The sequence below is a fragment of the Diabrotica undecimpunctata genome, chromosome 1, assembly GCF_040954645.1.
Source record: "Diabrotica undecimpunctata isolate CICGRU chromosome 1, icDiaUnde3, whole genome shotgun sequence".
In the NCBI taxonomy this organism is placed as follows: Eukaryota; Metazoa; Arthropoda; class Insecta; order Coleoptera; family Chrysomelidae; genus Diabrotica; species Diabrotica undecimpunctata.
Genome location: NC_092803.1, coordinates 129999099 through 130018349, shown reverse-complemented (window position 1 = coordinate 130018349; position 19251 = coordinate 129999099). Strand labels below are relative to the sequence as shown.

Here is a 19251-nt window from a genome sequence, read left to right as displayed (position 1 = left end):
TTTGTAAATTGTTTATTTACCCATATAATTTGTTTAACCAATTTAAAATAAATATTTTATTTTGCAAAATTTTGCTTTTTTCTTATTATTACAAGAAGAAAAGGTTACCAAATAATGGGCAACTAATAATTATGTATTAGAGTTATAAATTATCTTTTAACAATAAATTGTACAAAAATTAATTTTTTATTTGAAAATTAAATCTATAGCGTGAGTTAACCAGTAATTGACCAATTAAGGAAATTTTCATAATTAAACTCATATAAGTCCTCTTACTTTTTATTCTACACAAAACAAAAAATGCTGAAATGTTCACTTATAATGTAACATCGATAAGAAAGATTTACAGGTATCTTATTTTTAGCTTTAGAGTTCTCTTTGATCAATTAGGTACTGGTTGCTGGTCAATTACTAGTTAACTCACCCTACGTGTTAATTTTTTTTGAATTATGCTTAAAGTTTTTACAATTATTTTTTCTTAAAAACATTAAAAATATATTTTAGGTAAATTAATTGTTGTCAAATTTTGTATAATTATTGAAAATAAAAATTGTTGAAGTAATTTGTATATATAATAAAATATAACAATTTACATACTTAATTTTACAATTTTATTTTTAATTATAAAAAGTTTATATCAATTAATTTATTTAAAATATATTTGTAATGTTTTTCAATCAAGATAAGTATTTGTAAAAATAGTAAGCATAATTCTGTTAGGTGAAACTTCTTGAAATTTTAATAACTGAATACATGTGATATTGTCCCTGTTATCACGCAAGATTAATTTTTTTTTTGTATTTTAGAAAAGGTAATAATAATTTTCAAAAAATCTAGTTTTAAAGGAATTTTTACAACAATTAAGCAACAAATTAACAAAAATAACTTTACTTCCTCTCATTTTAAAGGATTTTTTATACTTTTTCAATAAAATTGTGTCACCTTTCTATGATTTGTCGGTCTTCACCTTTAGTATTTAAAATTAAATAGATATCTTACATAGTTTACATACCTAATGTTTATGAGTAAAAAATGACGTTTAATCTTTTGCATATTTTTATTATTAGAGGAAAGGCTGCAAATATGGGCTGGTCTTGTAATATGGGCTAGGCAGGCTTCACAGTTAGTCCAAAGAATATAGACGCTTAGCGTCTATATTCTTTGGTTAGTCGTTGCATATCTCTACATTTCGACTATTGCAAACGGTATTTGGCGAAGTTAAACTATCACCGTAGCGATGGCGCCACAATGGTAGATATTTCCCAGTTTATAATAATTGTTTGTCGGTTGGTGTGAGTGTCAAAACTTTTTCGGGTAAGTTGATAAATTCCAGTATTTGAAAATAAACACTAATTTCAAAAAAACGTCTGTGTCACGTTGAAGCTCTATAATCAGTCTTTGATATAATGCTACTTTTGTTTCTTCAAATTGACTACTTTTAGACATAACCTCTTTTGTTGTGCAAAGCAAGCGTGTTTACAATATGGGCTATGCCTCGGTTTTCATTATGGGCTAGTGGCCCATATTTAGAACAATGTAAATGTTTCAATTGTTTCAGGATGTCAAAACAACAGCTGAAAGAAGATAAAAAAGAAAAAACTGGGATGAGAGAGATATGGAACGTGCAATTATAGCTGTCAGTTAGCACGAAATGGCTACGCTGAAAACTGCAAAAATGTTTTACGTTCTACGTTGCAACGTTCTGCAAGAAAACTTAAACTATGCCAATTGAAGCTGCTCAAATAAAGTTAGGGCGTAAAGCTGTCTTAGGAAATGATCTTGAGGACATGTTAGTTCGTTATATTTTGGAAATGGAAGCTAAATTTCATGGACTAACCAGAAAAGATCTTAGGAGGATGGCGTCCGTCTTAGCTTCCAGAAACAATATCAAACATCCGTTTGGAGGTAATCCGGCAGGCAGAGCCTGGCTGAGGCTTTTCCTGCAACTCCATAAAGAGCTATCAGTACGACGACCAACGATAACATCATATTCACGAGCAAGAGGCTTTAACAAAGAAAATGTCACATCCTTCTTCAATGTTCTGGAAAAAGAATATGACAAACGGTTTTACCCACCTGAATGTATCTTCAATGTGGACGACACAGGTCTTACGGTTGTACAAAATAAGATTGCACAGGTAGTAGGCCGAAAAGGGAAACGACAAATTGCATCATTAACTTCTGCTGAAAGGGGCTCTCTGATAACCATCCTGATATCGATGAGCGCTGCGGTCCAATTCATCCCACCAATGATGATATTCCCAAATAAAAATATTAACCAGCAACTGATGAAAGGAGCTCCTCCAGGGTCCATTATGGCAGTACATTCCAGTGGATGGATACAAAGCAATATTTTCACAATATGGTTTCACATTGACACAGTGAAACCCACAGAAAAATCACCAGTCCTGCTTATTAGGGATGGTCATTATAGCCATACACGTAATATAGAAGTCATAGATTTAGCTAGAGATAATCATGTCACTATAATTGTCTTGCCTCCCCATTGCACCCACAAACTCCAGCCATTGGACAAAACTTACATGGGTGTTACTTACAAAGGATCAGGGTCTGGTTGCGCCACAATAATCGTCCACTAAGTGCATTTGATGCGTCAGAGCTCTTTGAGAGAGGTTATTTGAAATTCCAAACTGGAAAGATTGTCGTTAATGGTTTTAGAGTTACAGGAATTTATCACTTGAATAAAAACATATTTACATATGTCGATTTCATGGCAGCTGAAATTGAAGCAGAAAATACTTCGACAGTCGCACCTGATGATGCGAATGATGAAGATGATAATGTAATCGTCGTTTCAACCGCTGCTGTCAATTCAAATGAACCTACAAATTCTGACGATAACTCTATCAATTCTGAGAGCACACCGGATTGTCGTTCCAGCCACAATAATTTATCATCTAACTCTCCCACTCTTCCATCTGGGCCTAATAAACAGCTTGAAACTATTCCTAAAACTAATACACAGCTTGATGCTATTTCTTCAACTAGTTCACAGCTTGTCGCTATTTCCACAACAAGCTTTTACAGAAAGTTTGCCACGCCTTTCAGAACACCTTGTGCAAAGCTTGGTGTAAAAAGAAAGTATTTGAGAATTAGCCCACTCCATCAATTCCTTCCACATCTGGGTCTTCAAGAACATCTCTGCTAACACCATATGATCTTTTTCCTGTGCCATTATTGAAGAAAAAAACCTCCAATCGTGGGCGTAAGCCAAGTAAGTGTTCAGTGATAACCCCTTCACCTTACAAAAATGAATTAATCCAATCTCTCAACAAAGACAAAGGGAAGCAAAACGAAGTAGAAAAAGCAAAGAAAAAAGAAAAGGGAAAGAAATAAAAAAAGAAAACGTAAGCAGGTTAAAAAAGTCACAAAGAACCAAAAAAAAAGAAATCGGGTTGTAGTAGCGAGGATGAGGAGGAATATGCGCCTTCAGGTGATGAGAGCGATTACAATGAGTTTCCTTCTCCACACAGCCTCCACAAAACGCAGCTGACGTAACTTTTATGTTTTGCGAAGCACTTTTTTCAGAGGATAATCTTGGTGAAATATGGGTCACGTGCTTCATGTGCCATTTGTGGGCACATAATGAGTGCGCTGGGACCGAAAAAGAAGAATATGTGTGTGACTTTTGCAAATAGTTTTCCCCTAGTAAAAAAAAGAAAACTTAAGAAAATCAAACACATACGTCATTGCCTATGAGTTATTTGATATATTGTTTGTATTTTCGATATTAAAATATACTTATTTGTCACGCATTTACCTTATTTTACACAAATTTAAGACACATTTTTCGGGGTAGCCCATATTTAGGATCATTATTCAAACGACGCAAAAATACAATTTTTCATTATTTGTACATTTAAAACAGTTATATATTTTTTAATCAATTTGGACTTTGGGCAGGTTATAAGTAACTAAATATAGGTATTCTTGCGTACCTTAGGAATTGAAATAGAATTTTTATTCTTTTTTTATAAAGAAATACAAAATAGGTATCCCATATCCTTTCCTCTACATATTGTTTAAAATATTTAAATTGGCAAATAAAAAGCTTTTTATTTGCCAATTTTTCTGGACTAATATTTAACAAATGTTTTGGATATCTTTACAATTTTTTTTACTCTAGCAACACTGATTTCTTTCACGCCACTCCTAACCGCTGCGCCGAGTACATAATGTCGTATGTGATGTGTTTCGATCATTACATCAGCTCCGCATAGCAACGAACACATTAATATAGTCAAGTTCATTGTACTACACAGCTGTAACGTGATAGGTTAAAGGAATAACGTCACATAGAGATGGGAAGTTCTTTACATTTTCGGGTATTCATTCTATCGTTACTTAATTGTTTAAATACAATATTTATTTATTCACTAATACGAATACTTGTTACCAATTTATACTGACTGATTATAATAAATTATATTCCACCAAACAGAAACTTACAATAAAGAAAAGTTAATAATCAGAGCTTAGTAGCCTACCGTTACTATCGGAACGATTGGATATGTTTTGAACATCTTTAACGGACAACATGCAAGGACGATCGAATCATCAATTTTTAGAAAACGTTAGAAAACGAAATCGAAAAAGTCTTAAACATATTATACTTTGTATTGTACAGTTATAAAATGTTGGTTTAGTAAATAGTGACTTTATGCTCTGTATGTGCTTTGTACAGTTCAAAATTTATTTGGATATGGCTAATTCTGACATTGCTTCTACAAAGGCTGAATGTGATTGTGTCATAGAAAAGTTGCTAAGTTCACCATTTAGTTCACTATCGTATTCACAAAAATTGCAAATTATTCAAGATGGACCACCAAGGCCCTTTTTAAATATTACTACACAACTTAAATCCTGCGTTCGGCATTTTAATACAGATTTGTATAAAAGTGTACACTGGCTGTGTGGGTGTCAGAAACTAAATAGACTTTTTTGCTGGTCTTGTTTGTTATTTTCCGCGGATAAAAATGTGTGGACTAAATTGGGCTATAATGATTTAAACAACGTACATAGAACACAAAAGAGACACAATAATTCAGTGAATCATATTTTGTGTGAAAAGTCGTTGCTATTATTCGGCAAAAATCAAAGGATTGAATTAGCTTTAAATACTCAAGATATACAAAGCATAGCAAGACATAACGAAAAAGTGAAACAGAACAGGCAAATTTTAAGACATCTTATAGGAGTTACCTGCCTATTCGGAAAACTGTGTCTTCCTTTCAAAGGTCACAGCGTTTCTAAAAATAAAGGGAATTTCTTAGAATTTATTAATCAAATAGGCAGAAACGATAACGTACTAAAAAATCATTTAGATAACTCTTCGGCTTTTCGTGATGTTTCCCCTGACATACAAAACGATTTAATATATTCAGTAAGTGAAGTAATAACAAGAAAAATTAAGACCGAGATCTCGAAAACTAATTTCGTCGCCTTAATTTTAGACGAAACATCTGAACTTTTTACGATGTCACAACTGTCAACAACATTTCGGTATGTGAATGAAAATGGTGTAGTTGAAGAAAGGTTTGTTCACTTCACAAATGTCAGCTGTGATAGTAAGGCAGATGCTCTTTTTCAACACAGTCTACAAATTTTAAGGGATTTTAATTGTGTGAACAAACTAGTGGCTCAAAGTTATGACGGTGCGACTGTAATGGCAGGACAACATAACGATTTACAGACTCAAATTCAAGAGAATTGCCCAAGTTCAACGTTTATTCATTGTTATGCTCATAAACTTAATTTAGTTTTATCTCAATCTACTAGTTTCATTAAACCAATAAAAAATTTCTTCGATAATCTCTCAAGCTTCTCTGCTTTTTTTGCCAATTCGACAAAACGTACACAGGCATTGGATGCCCACGTTATTAATGGAATTTCTTCAATTGCTCCTACGAGATGGAACTTTCAAAGCCGGATCGTGCAAACAGTGAAAGAATACAAGAAAGATTTGTCATCCCTTTTTCAGGTAATTATTGAAAATCAAAATCAGGATTGGGATCAAGAAAGCATCATTTGTTCTCGAGGTCTTTTATCTTTATTGAATGATTTTGATTTTAACTTTTTTTTGACAGTATTTTCTGAAATATTTCCACATTCTGAGAAGCTATTTAAAGTCCTCCAAACAAAAATTTTAGACATCGATTACTGTGATAAACAAATCGCTGAGTTTAAATCATACATTCAGAAAATGGAAAACGAGTTTAATGAGTTTTGGAACTGTATGGACATATTGGTGTCAGAAAACCAATCTCCGAGCAAAAGAATACGTCTAGATTCAGTTCCTGAAGAAGATGAGAAACTGAAAACAACCTACTCAAGAATATATTACGAAATTCTGAACGTTATTAATTTAAATATCAACCAACGCTTTGGTGAGATTTCAAAGTTACGATTTTTAAATCTTTTAGATTCGACACAATTTAATTCATACGCTCAACATTTTCCTGATGAACTTCTTTATTGTTTGTTAGGTACTTATGGAACATTTTTTGATGCTGATCGTTTAAAAAGTGAACTTATAGTAATTTATAGTGATATTGATAGTAAAAAGGGCGGTGTGTGTGAACTTTACCAGTACATTCTCTCCCTTCGGTTAGATTCGGTGTTCCCAGAGGTGTCAAAATTGTGCTGTTTAATTTTAACTATTCCTACTACCAGCTGCATCGCCAAAAATTCGGTCTCCTATTTAAATAGAATAAAAACGTATTTGCGAAATTCTCAAAACCAAGAAACGTCAGCGTTAGCATTAATTAATATCGAAAATACGTTGTTAGAGAATATGAGAATGTCACCAACATTTGAAGACACTGTGGTAAACGTTTTCGCTGAACAGAACACAAATCAAAGAATAGAATTAAAGTTTAAACCTAGACTAGAAGATATATCTTATCTCGACATATAAATTTGTGGTAGGCACACTTTTGTTTTTACATGTTCTACCTAGTGTATTGCAACGCTTACCTTCTTAGGTTACACCCTCTATAAATAATTTATCTATTGTACCTTTTGTTTTTATTTAATGTTTGCTCCTATAAAGTTTTTTCTTTAGACTATTTGTAAGTTTATGGTACAGTGATAAACAGGCTATAATCGTTCGTTCTTTTGGTCTTTTTGAACTACATGGTATTGAACGTGTGTTACTATTTTATTTTTGAAAACCTACTTTATTTTGGCTAATAAAAGTTATTTGTAACTAGGTAATAAAACTGTTAATTGAAAAGTTTTTTAAAGATTATAAAATACGGAATATCAAAGAATTGTTTTTTATACTGTTTTATTTTTCATTAACTGTCAATGACCCTTTCACATATTCTAGTAGTAGTAGATTGGATAGGACTTACAATATTTTCAGCTACATATTATCCACCAAAACACTCAATTAAACAATCAGAATTTAACAGAGGTTTATTTGTGGCGGAGACTATAATTCAAAACATCTATTGTGAGGCTCTAGACTTAATAGTACCAAAGGTCGTGGACTACAAAAAGAAATATTAATAGATAACCTAAACATATTATCCAAAAGAAAGCCAACAGACCCTACGAAAATTCCAGATGTTCTTGATTTTGCTGTAGAGCTGCAGCGAAAGGAATAAACGAAAAATACTTTAAACCAAAGTTTTGTTTTGATTTATCCTCTGGCAATTCACCGGTTATCATAACCGTAAATAAAAACATATCAACAACAGAAAAGACAGATAAACAGATCGAACATGCAGTAGAACATTTTAACGCAGTTGTACAGGAAGCAGCATGGATTACCTACATACGAATAAAAACTGTTCCAATACAATAAAGGCTCAGAAAACAATGGTAAATAAAAAGATCCCCTCAGAGTAAAATAGGCCTCAATAAAGCACAAAAAGAACTGAAAAAACTAATAATAGCATAAAAATGCAACTTTTTATAAATACTTACAAAAACTAGATACAACCCAAGCAACTGGCTACTGGTTATGGAAGGATACAAGGATCTTACGAAGGCAGAACTATACGATGTCACCACTACGAGCAGAAACAGGAAAATGGCGAAAAGTCCACTAGACACAGCCGAAACATTTGCAACACACCTTAAAAAAGTTTTTAAGCTAAATGACGCAAAATACTACAAACTACTTTCAGTAGTCGCAAAATCTTATCAACTAGAACTTCCTAAAAAAAGAGTCATAAAAAAATGAAGAAAAAATTATTATACAATACAACATCGATCTAAAAAAGGTCCCAGGATACCACCTTATTACTCTAAAAACTCTGCAGCAACTCCCAGAGAAAGGTTTCCAATTTAAGAAGATAACATTTGAAAGATAACAATGATACTAAAGCCAGAAAAATAACCAGAATGTACAGTCCTACGGTCCTATTAGTCTACTTCCAGTGGTTTAAAAAGTTTTTGAAAAGCTGACACTAGGCTAATGACTATAATAGAAAACAAAAAACTAATACCATCATACCAATTTAGGTTTATGAAACATCTTCAACAATACAGCAGGTACATAAAGTTGTAGAGAGAATCAATGAAGACTTTGAAAATAATAGGTACTGTTCAGCGGTATTCCTGGGCCTAAGATAGGCATTTGATAAAGTCTCACATAAATTTCTCTTATGTAAACTTAAAAATAATTTACCAACAAATTACTATATAATCTTTAAGTCTATCTACTTTAAGTCCATCATCAACAGAAATTTCAAGGTAAAATATGAGAATGAATACACAAGCATATAAGTTCTCGCAAGGGTGCCCCAAGGAAGCGTCGTAGGACCTATATTATACCTTATATTCACTGCTGACCTACCAACAGATACAAATATCACCACAGCCACTTTTGCGGATAATACTATTATCTAACAAAAATCCCAACACAGCCTTAGAAATCCTACAAAATACCTTAAATAAAATACAATGGACGACAAAATGGAGAGTCAAATTAAAAGAAAACAAATCACTACACCTAACATTTACTACGCGTAGGGAAATATGTCCGACTGTAACCTTAAACGGTCAGGAATCCCACAAGGTGATGAAGTCAAATATCTAGGTATGCACTTGGACAGATTAAACTGGAGAAAACGTATATTTACTAAGCGAAAACAACTGGTCATAAGTTGAGGAACATGTATTGGATGTTAGGCAGAAAATCAAAACTAGGTATCAACTGAAAATAAAATATTAATCTACAAATCCATCCTAAAACCAATTTGGACTTATGGACTAGAATTATGGGGAACCGCTGCATATTCCAATATTAAAATAATACAAAGATTTCAATCCAAAATATTAAGAACAATACTAGGATTTCCATGGTTCATAACCAATGAAGCCATCCATCAAAACGCCGGACTTAACATACGTCAAAAATTATATCAAAAAGTGAGCGAAAAACCGAATGTGCTCACAAAATGTTTACTAAATACCTAAACCGCATACAGTTCGAAGGTTAAAACGAAAAGTTCTGTTAGAACGTTGATTTAATTATTCAATTAACGGTTACAATTAATTGATTAATACTAAATGTATATGCATGTGTATATTATGTATAAATAGGTGTCAAAGGCAGCTTGAAGAATAAGTTTAAAAAAGGATGCTACACTGGATGAATCTCTGCATGTCATAATACTTTAATTTTCAGTCCTATTACTTATTGTTTATTATCTACCTACATATTTAGATTGAGATTAGGTATACACTGACGTATAATATATACACTTAATGAAGGCTTTAAAAAGTGTCCTAAACATGAATACCTCTATTTATGTTATTGTTATGATACGAACTTGCTCGAAGTTCACGATTTTTTACGAAGTGACATTGTGTTTTGAGGGTCATTTACTTAATATTTTAGTAAAATGCCATTTAAGTGTCTTGTTTGTGGTCGCGGAAGTGGAAAAGCCAAACATCACTTTTCAGGTGTATCAAAACATGTAAATTTCGTAATATAAATTGTAAAGATTGTAAATTTAACAAAAAATCTCTAACTAACTGTCTACTACTATAAAATTGGGTTATGCTCCTTAAGCTCGAGTCAAAACCACTATCTTCCAATCCCAGTTTCTTACTTTCTTGTAGATATCTTAAAATTCTTTTTCCAACATTCCATGTCTCTGTAGTAGGATAATCTAAAAATCTGCTCAAGTATGATCCTGCATAACTAATTTTTGTCCTATTTGCTATTAATAAATACATCAGTCCTCCAATTAATTGTCTGTAAGGTATATTCGTTAGAATTTCACTTTCCTCATTGTATTGAAATCCTTTTTCCACTGAAGTCATCTTGTTGGGATATCCATTTCTGATTTTAGAATCATTTAGTAAAGCTATTGATAAAAATAGTTTAATTGTTGATGTTCTTGCTCCTGGTGAGTAATTTGGTTTAAATTCACTTTCCTCCTTAATTTGAAAACCTTTGGCCACTATTCTAGCTTTTTTAGTTCCATCATCCTTTGTTCTAAAAACCCATTTTGTTTGAATAGCTTTTTTACATTTAGGTAATTCTATACATTTCTTATAGATTCTACCCATTCTGGATCTTTTATAGCATCTTCATAGCATAAACATCATTTTCATCTGTCGATACTTACTAAACAATAGGTTATGTAAGTCTCACATTCACTTCAGTATTTGAGTACTTTTATTTTTTTTCTGTTTTTGTTGTTTCTATCTTTGGTACGCATTCTTCATCATTATCTGAACTTATATTCTCTGTTTCATCTTTATTAGCGTCATTTAAGTAAATCATCATCTTGAATTTCTATATCATTAATTCCTCCTTGCAATTAATTTTCATATTGTATTTCTATTGTTTTCTTATTTGTATCAACCACCATATTGATCGTAGTGATTTCATCATAATTAGTTAACATTTCATCAAATCTCACTTCTCTTGAACAAAAAATTTCATTAGTTTCATAATCTATATCCAGCTCCTGTATATCCTATCATTATGCAAGATTGTGCTCTTCATTCTAATTTGCTTTGTTTTGGTAAGACTACTGCCCATGCTTTACTTTCAAATACTTTCATTTTTGATAAATCATTTTTATTGTACCATCTTGTGGCAGGTGTTTCTCTATTATTTGCATAGTGGGTGTTCTATTTAATACATATGCTGAGCACAGAATTGCTTCCCCCCATAATTCTCTTGGTAGATTAGTTTCAATAAATTTTGTCCTTACTTTGTCTAATAAGCTTCTGTACATTCTCTCTTAAATCCAATTTTCTTGTGGAGTATATGGCATTGTATATTCCACCATGATACCTTTAGTTTTTCAAAAATCTCTAAATGCATTAGATGTAAATTCTCCACTATTATCAACTCTACTTCTTTGTGTTTTTAGATGATGCTGAGTTTTAATTAATTTAATAAACTGAATCATATTTTGATCAGCTTCATATTTATTTTATAATAATCTTCAGATGTTAGTGTAGTTACTACACCTGAAATATTTGAGTGTGTCAACTGACCAATTTTTATTGTGTATTTATAACATTTTTATAAAATGGTTTATGAGTACTTTTGCATTCCATACAATCTTTGCAAATTTCTGAACTATAAGGTAGTCCTAATATCTTTAAATTGTGTCTATTTATGTTTCCTTAATCTCCTATGCCATAAATTATTATCTATAGTCTTATTTACATTTACTATATGATTTGTCTTGTTGCAATAATTATATTGATTATTAACAAAAACATTTTTATTTACAATAGCTTGTCTTTTACCATTAATATTGTTAACAAATGTTACTCTAAAACCTTTTTCTAAAAATTTAAATACAAAAATGAGGTTGTGTGATATACCTTCAACAGTAAGTGGTTGTTGTCTATACTGTGGTAAGTGCTTCTATTTTAATATCTCGTCTCGTGTCGTCGACATGTAGCTTTTACTGTACCTACCTTATTTACTACCAATACCTCACCATTCTTTGCAGCTACAATTTTCACTGTGTTGATTTGTTTTACATCTACCATGTATTCCGACACTGTTACTCACAAATTTTAAGGACTCAAAATAGTATAAAAAAATTTTCGGTGCCGAATCAAACCCCCCCAACAGGAAAATTTATTTCTCCTATTACCATATATTGTATACATCCAGAATCTATAATGAATATCCGTACATTAAGAGTTGCTATGTTACATGTTGCAGTTACCCACTTAATTTGATGAAAGCTAATCCATTTGCTTGATTTGTCTGTGATTGCTTACCAGCTTGATTTTGTCTACTATTATAATTTGCATATATATTTACTTTTTGCCTGCCCTTAAAAGTTGCCTCTTGGATTGTGACCTCTATTCCTACTTTTGAATTGGTGATTCTTATGTCCTGATTTGTAACATTTATAAAAAATTATTGACTGATTGGCTTGGAATGACATTTCATTAAAATTAGCTGGTTTACCTTGTTTTGATTTGTTTCATTTCTTCATCTAATACTCTGGATTTTACAAAGTCCATTTGAATACTTGTGTTCATCATTTCTATAGCTGTAATGACTGATTCATACTATTTATTTAATGACAGTAATAAATGGCACACTTTGTCTTCTTCTAGTTTTGAACCAGCAACTTCTAAATCTCTTATAAGGGTATGAAACAACAGAAAGTGATCTTCTAATTTTTCATTTGTTTTCAGCTTCAATGTTAACAATTTACATTTCAATGTTAATTTTGTAAATACACTTTTTCTTTCCTGTGCTTTAATCATTTCTTTTGTAGTTTTTTGCATCCTTAACTAAATCCAAGTGTTTGTCTGTTAAACATTGCACCTTTGCTTTACCTTTATAATTTTTTAGTTTAAACTCTGCTTTCTCTTTTGCTTTACTGAAATCTTGGTGTTTTCTCCAATACATGTCTTTTTTCCAGTAGAATAGTTACTTTGAATTTTTAATTGTTAAAATTTGTAGCATTTTGTCATCTAAGAAATATTTACAATTGCAGTAGTCATTGTATATTTCACACTTTTCTTATTGATCCTTTATTTTTTTATCTGTCTAGGTGCCTATAACCTGTTAGGATTTGTTGTTACGCAGTTATGGTAATTAAGAGTTCGCAGTTAATTATTTAAATACTTTATTCTACAGAAGAACTTAAATATGTGCTACATTCACATGACATTGACAACGGGACAACTCGACGGGATCACTACCCAATAAAAGGAGCGATTAATTGCAGGGATCAGTCAACTGCGCATATGCAATCTTTAAAACAAACCTCATAGTGATAGAAGAAATAAAATAAAATTATCGTTTTTTAACATAGCTATGGAACACAAAAATTTGAATACATAATTATATTTTCTACTTCTTGAAAATAATGTATATTAAAGCAATTATTGCGATTATTGAGAATAGAATCCCCAGAAAATTATTAAATGCAAGAATGCAGGGAAAAAGACCTGTTGGAAGACCTAAAAAGAGATGGGAAGATGAAGTCGATGAGGATGCCAGGAACTGCCTGGGAACGCGTTCATGGAAAAGAACAGCGGTAAATAGAGATGGTTGGAGAAGCCTGTTGAAGGAGGCCAAGGCCCGATTTGGGCTGTAGCGCCATTGGATGGATGGAAAGCAATTATGCTCACCGCAAGTTATTGTGAGTCGAACTAAATTAAAAAATAGTTTGCATATCAAATAATATGTACATAGATTCAAATTTTTGTATAGATATGATCATTAGAAAGATCGCCTGATATATACAATTTAGAATTAAGCGTGTTATCTACTACACATTTTTCATCAGCATCCGGTTTCTTCATACGTATTGTCTTAGCTTTCATTTTTTTCCTTGTTGAGAAGAATGCCTGTTTTTCAAATTTTCTTATTTGAAGATATTAATTTATTTTTCTCCAATTTGAAAGTAAATTCCTCATAAATATTCTTTATATGTTTATTTAAATTAGACTGATCTGAGAAAGTTTTATCACATTTAAAACAGTACACTGACACATTTACTAACTACGCTAATATGTAACTATTCAAAACATCATTAATCATCATATCCTGTAATTTTATACACGTGCAAATACAATATCAAAGATCAAAGTAGAATCAAAGAATATAGCCGCATTATGCATCTATATTCTTTTATAGAATATAAACTTTCGACAAGACATCAAGAGTCAAAAAAAGATCCCACTCACCCACTCAACATTAACCCGGCGCCAGTGTGGTGGGGTATGACATACCCCAGTGATTTTAAAATTAGCGCCAATATTTTTATCGGTAAATTAGCGTGACAGGCATTTCAGTACCTTTCGTTAAAACCTTGAAGGGGGTCTCGCAGTTGTCGATTTACTTTAGAAGTGAACGCACGCATCGCTGTTTTGATCCAAACGTCGTTGGGGTATCATATACCCCACCACACAGGTAAGTTAATATATTTATGGTAGTATTATTTGAGTTGGGCATTCACATTTTTATATAATTTCCGTTGAAAGTATTTATTTTTAATGAAAATTTAAAATTTTATTCATAAATTATTTATGTTTTTGTTCCAGATTATGGCTTATCGATATGAACGGGAGCAGGCGAGGCTTCAAGCTTTATGGGACGATTCTCAAGACGATGATGTAGTAATTGGATCTGCAAGCGAGAACGAATCCGACAATGAAGACAACAGTAGCCACAACTCTGACAGCGAGGAAGATGCTATTGATTTAGAACAGTCGGTGGCTGATATAGAAATTGAAAATAAACTTTTGGGGCAAGGACAGGAGAGTCAAAAGAAACATTACGTAGGTAAGGACGGCACTAAATGGTCTTCAACATGCTTTCCTATAAATGTAAGAACACGCTCAGTAAATATCATTACGCATTTACCAGGTGTAAAACGAAATGCAAAAATTACGAAAACTCCCTTAGAATGTTTTAATTTACTTTTTACACCTAGTATGACCGATGATGTCGTAACTTGGACTAATATAAAAATAAGAAGGAAGTCCACTTCCTACGATGAAAACCATCAGTATGCAGTTCGCGAAACCAATGCAACTGAAATAAGAGCATTGTTTGGACTATTGTACTTGGCTGGGATGTTCAAGTCTGCTCGGCTTAATTTAGAAGATCTTTGGTCTACCGATGGAACCGGAATAAGCTTATTTGGAGAGACGATGTCTTTACAACGATTTATTTTTTTACAGTCTTGTCTACGTTTTGACAATATAGAAAATCGAGAAGAAAAAAAAAAACTTGATAAAATGACTGCAATTAGAGCAATTTTCGAAAAATTTGTGCAAAATAGCCAAGACGTTTATACGCCAAGCGAATACCTTACTATTGATGAAAAGCTGGAGGCATTTAGAGGCCGCTGTGGTTTTCGCCAGTATATGCCGAAAAAGCCTGCACGATACGGATTAAAGATATTTGCTCTCGTTGATGCAAAACCATATTATGTTTTGAATTTAGAACTACACGTGGGATTGCAGTCAGAGGGACCCTTCCAATTGAGCAATAAACCTAGCGACGTAGTTCTGCGACTTGTAACTCCGATATCTGGAACCAAAGGAAATGTAACATTCGATAATTGGTTCACAAGTTATGAGCTGATGCTGAAGCTTTTAAAAGATCATCAACTGACGTCTACTGGAACTGTAAGAAAAAACAAAAGGCAAATACCTGAAAGTTTTATAACATCTAGGAACAGGCCAGTATATTCCTCAAAATTCGGATTTCAAGAGAGTATAACGTTAGTTTCACATGTACCAAAAAAAGGAAAAGTAGTTCTTCTAATGTCAACTTTACATCACACTCCTGATATTGACGATAATACTGGCGAAAGTAAGAAACCAGAAATAATTTCCTTTTATAACGCTACAAAATGTGGGGTAGATGTGGTAGATGAATTGTCGGCTTCATACGATGTTTCACGTAATATCAAAAGGTGGCCCATTACAATTTTTTATACAATACTCAACTGTGCAGGTATAAATGCTAGAGTAATTTATCAACAAAATACTGGCGATTTTCAGTCAAAACGAAAGAAATTTTTGAAATTATTAGCAATACAGTTACTAACAGAATACAAAAATTAGTTTCATTTTAAAGATAGAGACTTAAAGTTTTACAATACAGTAGACAATTAATTAGAATATAAGAATTCTTTGGAAAAATATATTTTGTTAACTGTTTAAACAAATTACATTGTTTGTTTATTAATAAATAATAATTTTGCCCGTCGCATGCGAACGTGGATCCAATCAATTGCCATATACAGTCACTCATTAAATTTTTAAAATAATAAACTTTTTGAATGTAAACCAAGTAAGCCCATAGCCCATTTTCCAGGCGAAAATAACGGCAGTCCATCACTATGTGAAAAAAACAGAAAGACATAAAAGAACGTACTAATACCATTCAATTTCCATCTCCACAGATAACCAGGCAGCGCTTAAGGTACTCAATTGTGTAGAGGTCAATTATATGCTAGTATGGGATTGTGTGGCTGCACTAAATAAACTAGCAGACCGTAGCAAGGTTGCGGTAGCCTGGGTACCGGAGAACGAGGGTCATAAGGGCAACAGAAAAGCAGATGATATTAACAAACAAGGCTTATCAATGCCATTCGTTGGACCGGAACCCTTCTGCGGCATTGCAAAGGCAGTCACAAGAACAGCTACAAGGAAGTGGGTAGCTCACAAATCTCTGGAATGGTGGAGAAATTCACCACGACAAAGACAGGCGAAACAGTTCATTCGCCAAAATTTACGGCATACCTAAGACCCAGAAGAACACAATAGATCTTATAAGGTAATGGGGCAAAAGCACCTCATTGAATCTAATTTACATAATTTATACTGAATAATTTTGAGAAGAGTGTCTACAAAAATATATGGCCCGACAAAAGATAGGATAACCGGACACTATCGAATTAGAACAAATGAACAACTGGAAACCTGATATAACAAACCAAACATCAACTTATATATACTCTACTCGACAATACGTCTGGTCCATCCGTTGTCTGATAATATGGCGGTGACTCTCAGAGCGACACCCAACCTCAATAGTCCTCTGCGTTACGCGAATCTTATTAACTACCTTTTTTGTGAGTATTAATGTTTCCGCTTCATCAGTGAGTACAAGTAACACACATTGGTCAAAGATATTCCTTTGAGTCATATGGGTAGGTCCGATTTAAATATATAGTTTCATTTGCCAAACTCTGCCCAGGCTAATCCTATGCGAAGTGGGAGCTCACATGTCTGGTTATCTCGGCCCAACCGAATTTCATGTCTTAAGTACTTATACGATGCAGTTTCTACAATATGCCTTCCTTCTACAGCAATATTTCGATTTAGCATAAGATTAGTCATTATTTGCATCTTATTCATATTAATGTCATATTTAGTCAAACCTCCAAGGAAGCGTGATATAATTTTTCCAACATTATTATTGCATCATCCATACGACCTACAAATAAATATATAATTTATTTATTTCTTGTTCAGATAGTGTTTACTGAATACTAACTAACGTTTACAAAATTGTCATTAGGTGTGCCAGGTTGATTTATTGTATTTCTAATCTAATATCACCCTGATTTTTCTATTATTAAATTTTATCATTAATCACATTCGCCTCCTTCTTTTACATTTTTAAATGTATGGAAATGCGATACGCAAAATAAAAAACCTTTATGTCTATATGGGAATGGTATCTAATAAATATAAGTTTTTATAAAATCGAGTAATTAATACAAGGATGTAAGATAAAACAATAAATAATAATTTATTAAATACTTGCTGTACATAGTCTTATTTTGCTTTACAAACATAATATATATATATATATATATATATATATATATATATATATATATATATATATATATATATATATATACTTCTCAGCCCCTTTTAATTAAATACAATCCACTATCATTTTCCAAACAAGAAAACGACGTATCTGGTTCTAGAAGACGGTACGAGGTACCATAATAATAAACATTTTTAATACCATTGAGCTGGGATTGTATCTTAGCCATGAATAAATCTATTGGTTCCACTATGATCGCATCTGATCTCATCGATTGAAGTTTCCTGCTTTTGGCTGATTCGGTCAAAACCATAATACCTCTCATGCTACAGATCAATTCACTTGTAACTACATTGTTTTCAAATCCACAATCAGGAATAGGACCCTCGTTTTGGATGAATGTTTTATATGTTGGTCCTAAAATATATTTTATATTAATGTATTTTCAAGAAGTGAGTTCATATCTCTCTTAGCTCATAGCTATGTCAATTTTTTTTTTGTAAACTACGTTAAGGGATCCTCCTTATCTCCATTATTAACAAATATATTCATGAAAGAATTTGAAACAAATAATGTGTACAAATAAGACGTAAAACTCACAACCCACAACAATGTGATGGAGGCATGTACAATGTACATTACGTGTTCCCCATATGGTCCCATGGACTAGAATCGTTTGACAATTTCTTGATGGACATCATAACTGTATAGAAGGATCGGTCAAATGTATCATGGAAAAGGAAAATAATAATTCACAACTATTTCTGGATGTGTTAATCACAAAATAGGATATAGAATATGGAATTATAATCTACAATAAAACTGCACATATCAATAGATATTTGAATTACCATTCAAATCATAAGATAAATATTAAAATAGTATATTAAAGTATGTGTTTAGGGCAAGTGTTTTAAAGACCAGTTATCCACGAATACTTTACGCTATTTTTTTATTGGTACACTTTGAAATCATGTATTATTACTACAAAAAATTGAAATATACCTTTCGTTGTTATGGAAATGAGAAAAACAAAAATTAATTTGCAATCTGTCATATAAGATTAATTCATTAAATGGATGGAAGAGCAAAAGATAACAGATACAAATTAAAGAGTTGTGCTTGCTTATCTTCAGAAAATGTCGGAACAGTACAACAGCGGACTATCCATTCGAAATTGCAAAGTATGTTGAGGATCAACAAAGGGGTCGATTTAAAGTCATTTGTGAAAGTGCATGCATTCATGAAGGCAATTAGCAAGAATGACGTGGCCAAGAAGGCGTATGTATTCAAGGAAGATGTTGTTAGCCATTTGCGGTATCTTTGGCTCAGAAGATGTGAATTGTGCGATTTATGCTTACATAACATCAAGAAACAAGGAAGCGAATTGCTTATTACTATCCGGCCATCTAAGACTGTGATGACTCGACGTTTTACAGTTGCTGATAGCTATGCAATTAATTATGTGCGTT

At 32.4% G+C, this 19251-nt stretch overlaps 3 protein-coding genes across 6 annotated transcripts in view; 2 read left to right on the top strand and 1 right to left on the bottom strand.

Annotated features, from left to right (window-relative positions):
* The first annotated feature begins 1721 nt into the window (after positions 1–1721).
* On the top strand, positions 1722–2600 carry LOC140435071 (uncharacterized). The gene has a single exon (XM_072523769.1). The coding sequence runs from the start codon at positions 1722–1724 to the stop codon at positions 2598–2600; it is 879 nt and encodes a 292-aa protein (XP_072379870.1).
* A 2123-nt stretch (positions 2601–4723) lies between these two features.
* Positions 4724–6937, top strand: LOC140435065 (zinc finger MYM-type protein 1-like). The gene has a single exon (XM_072523755.1). It carries the CDS (start codon positions 4724–4726, stop codon positions 6935–6937), a length of 2214 nt encoding a protein of 737 aa, XP_072379856.1.
* Positions 6938–17738: 10801 nt separating this feature from the next.
* Positions 17739–19251, bottom strand: part of LOC140431696 (uncharacterized) — a 48738-nt gene continuing 47225 nt past the window's right edge. For 2 of the 4 annotated variants that reach the window (XM_072519591.1, XM_072519596.1), the window contains one exon: positions 17739–18196. In XM_072519591.1, coding sequence (XP_072375692.1) covers positions 17871–18196 — 326 coding nt within the window. In that variant the 3' untranslated portion in view covers positions 17739–17870. The remainder of the gene's footprint in view (positions 18197–19251) is intronic. The other 2 variants (XM_072519582.1, XM_072519587.1) reach the window with 1 other exon arrangement.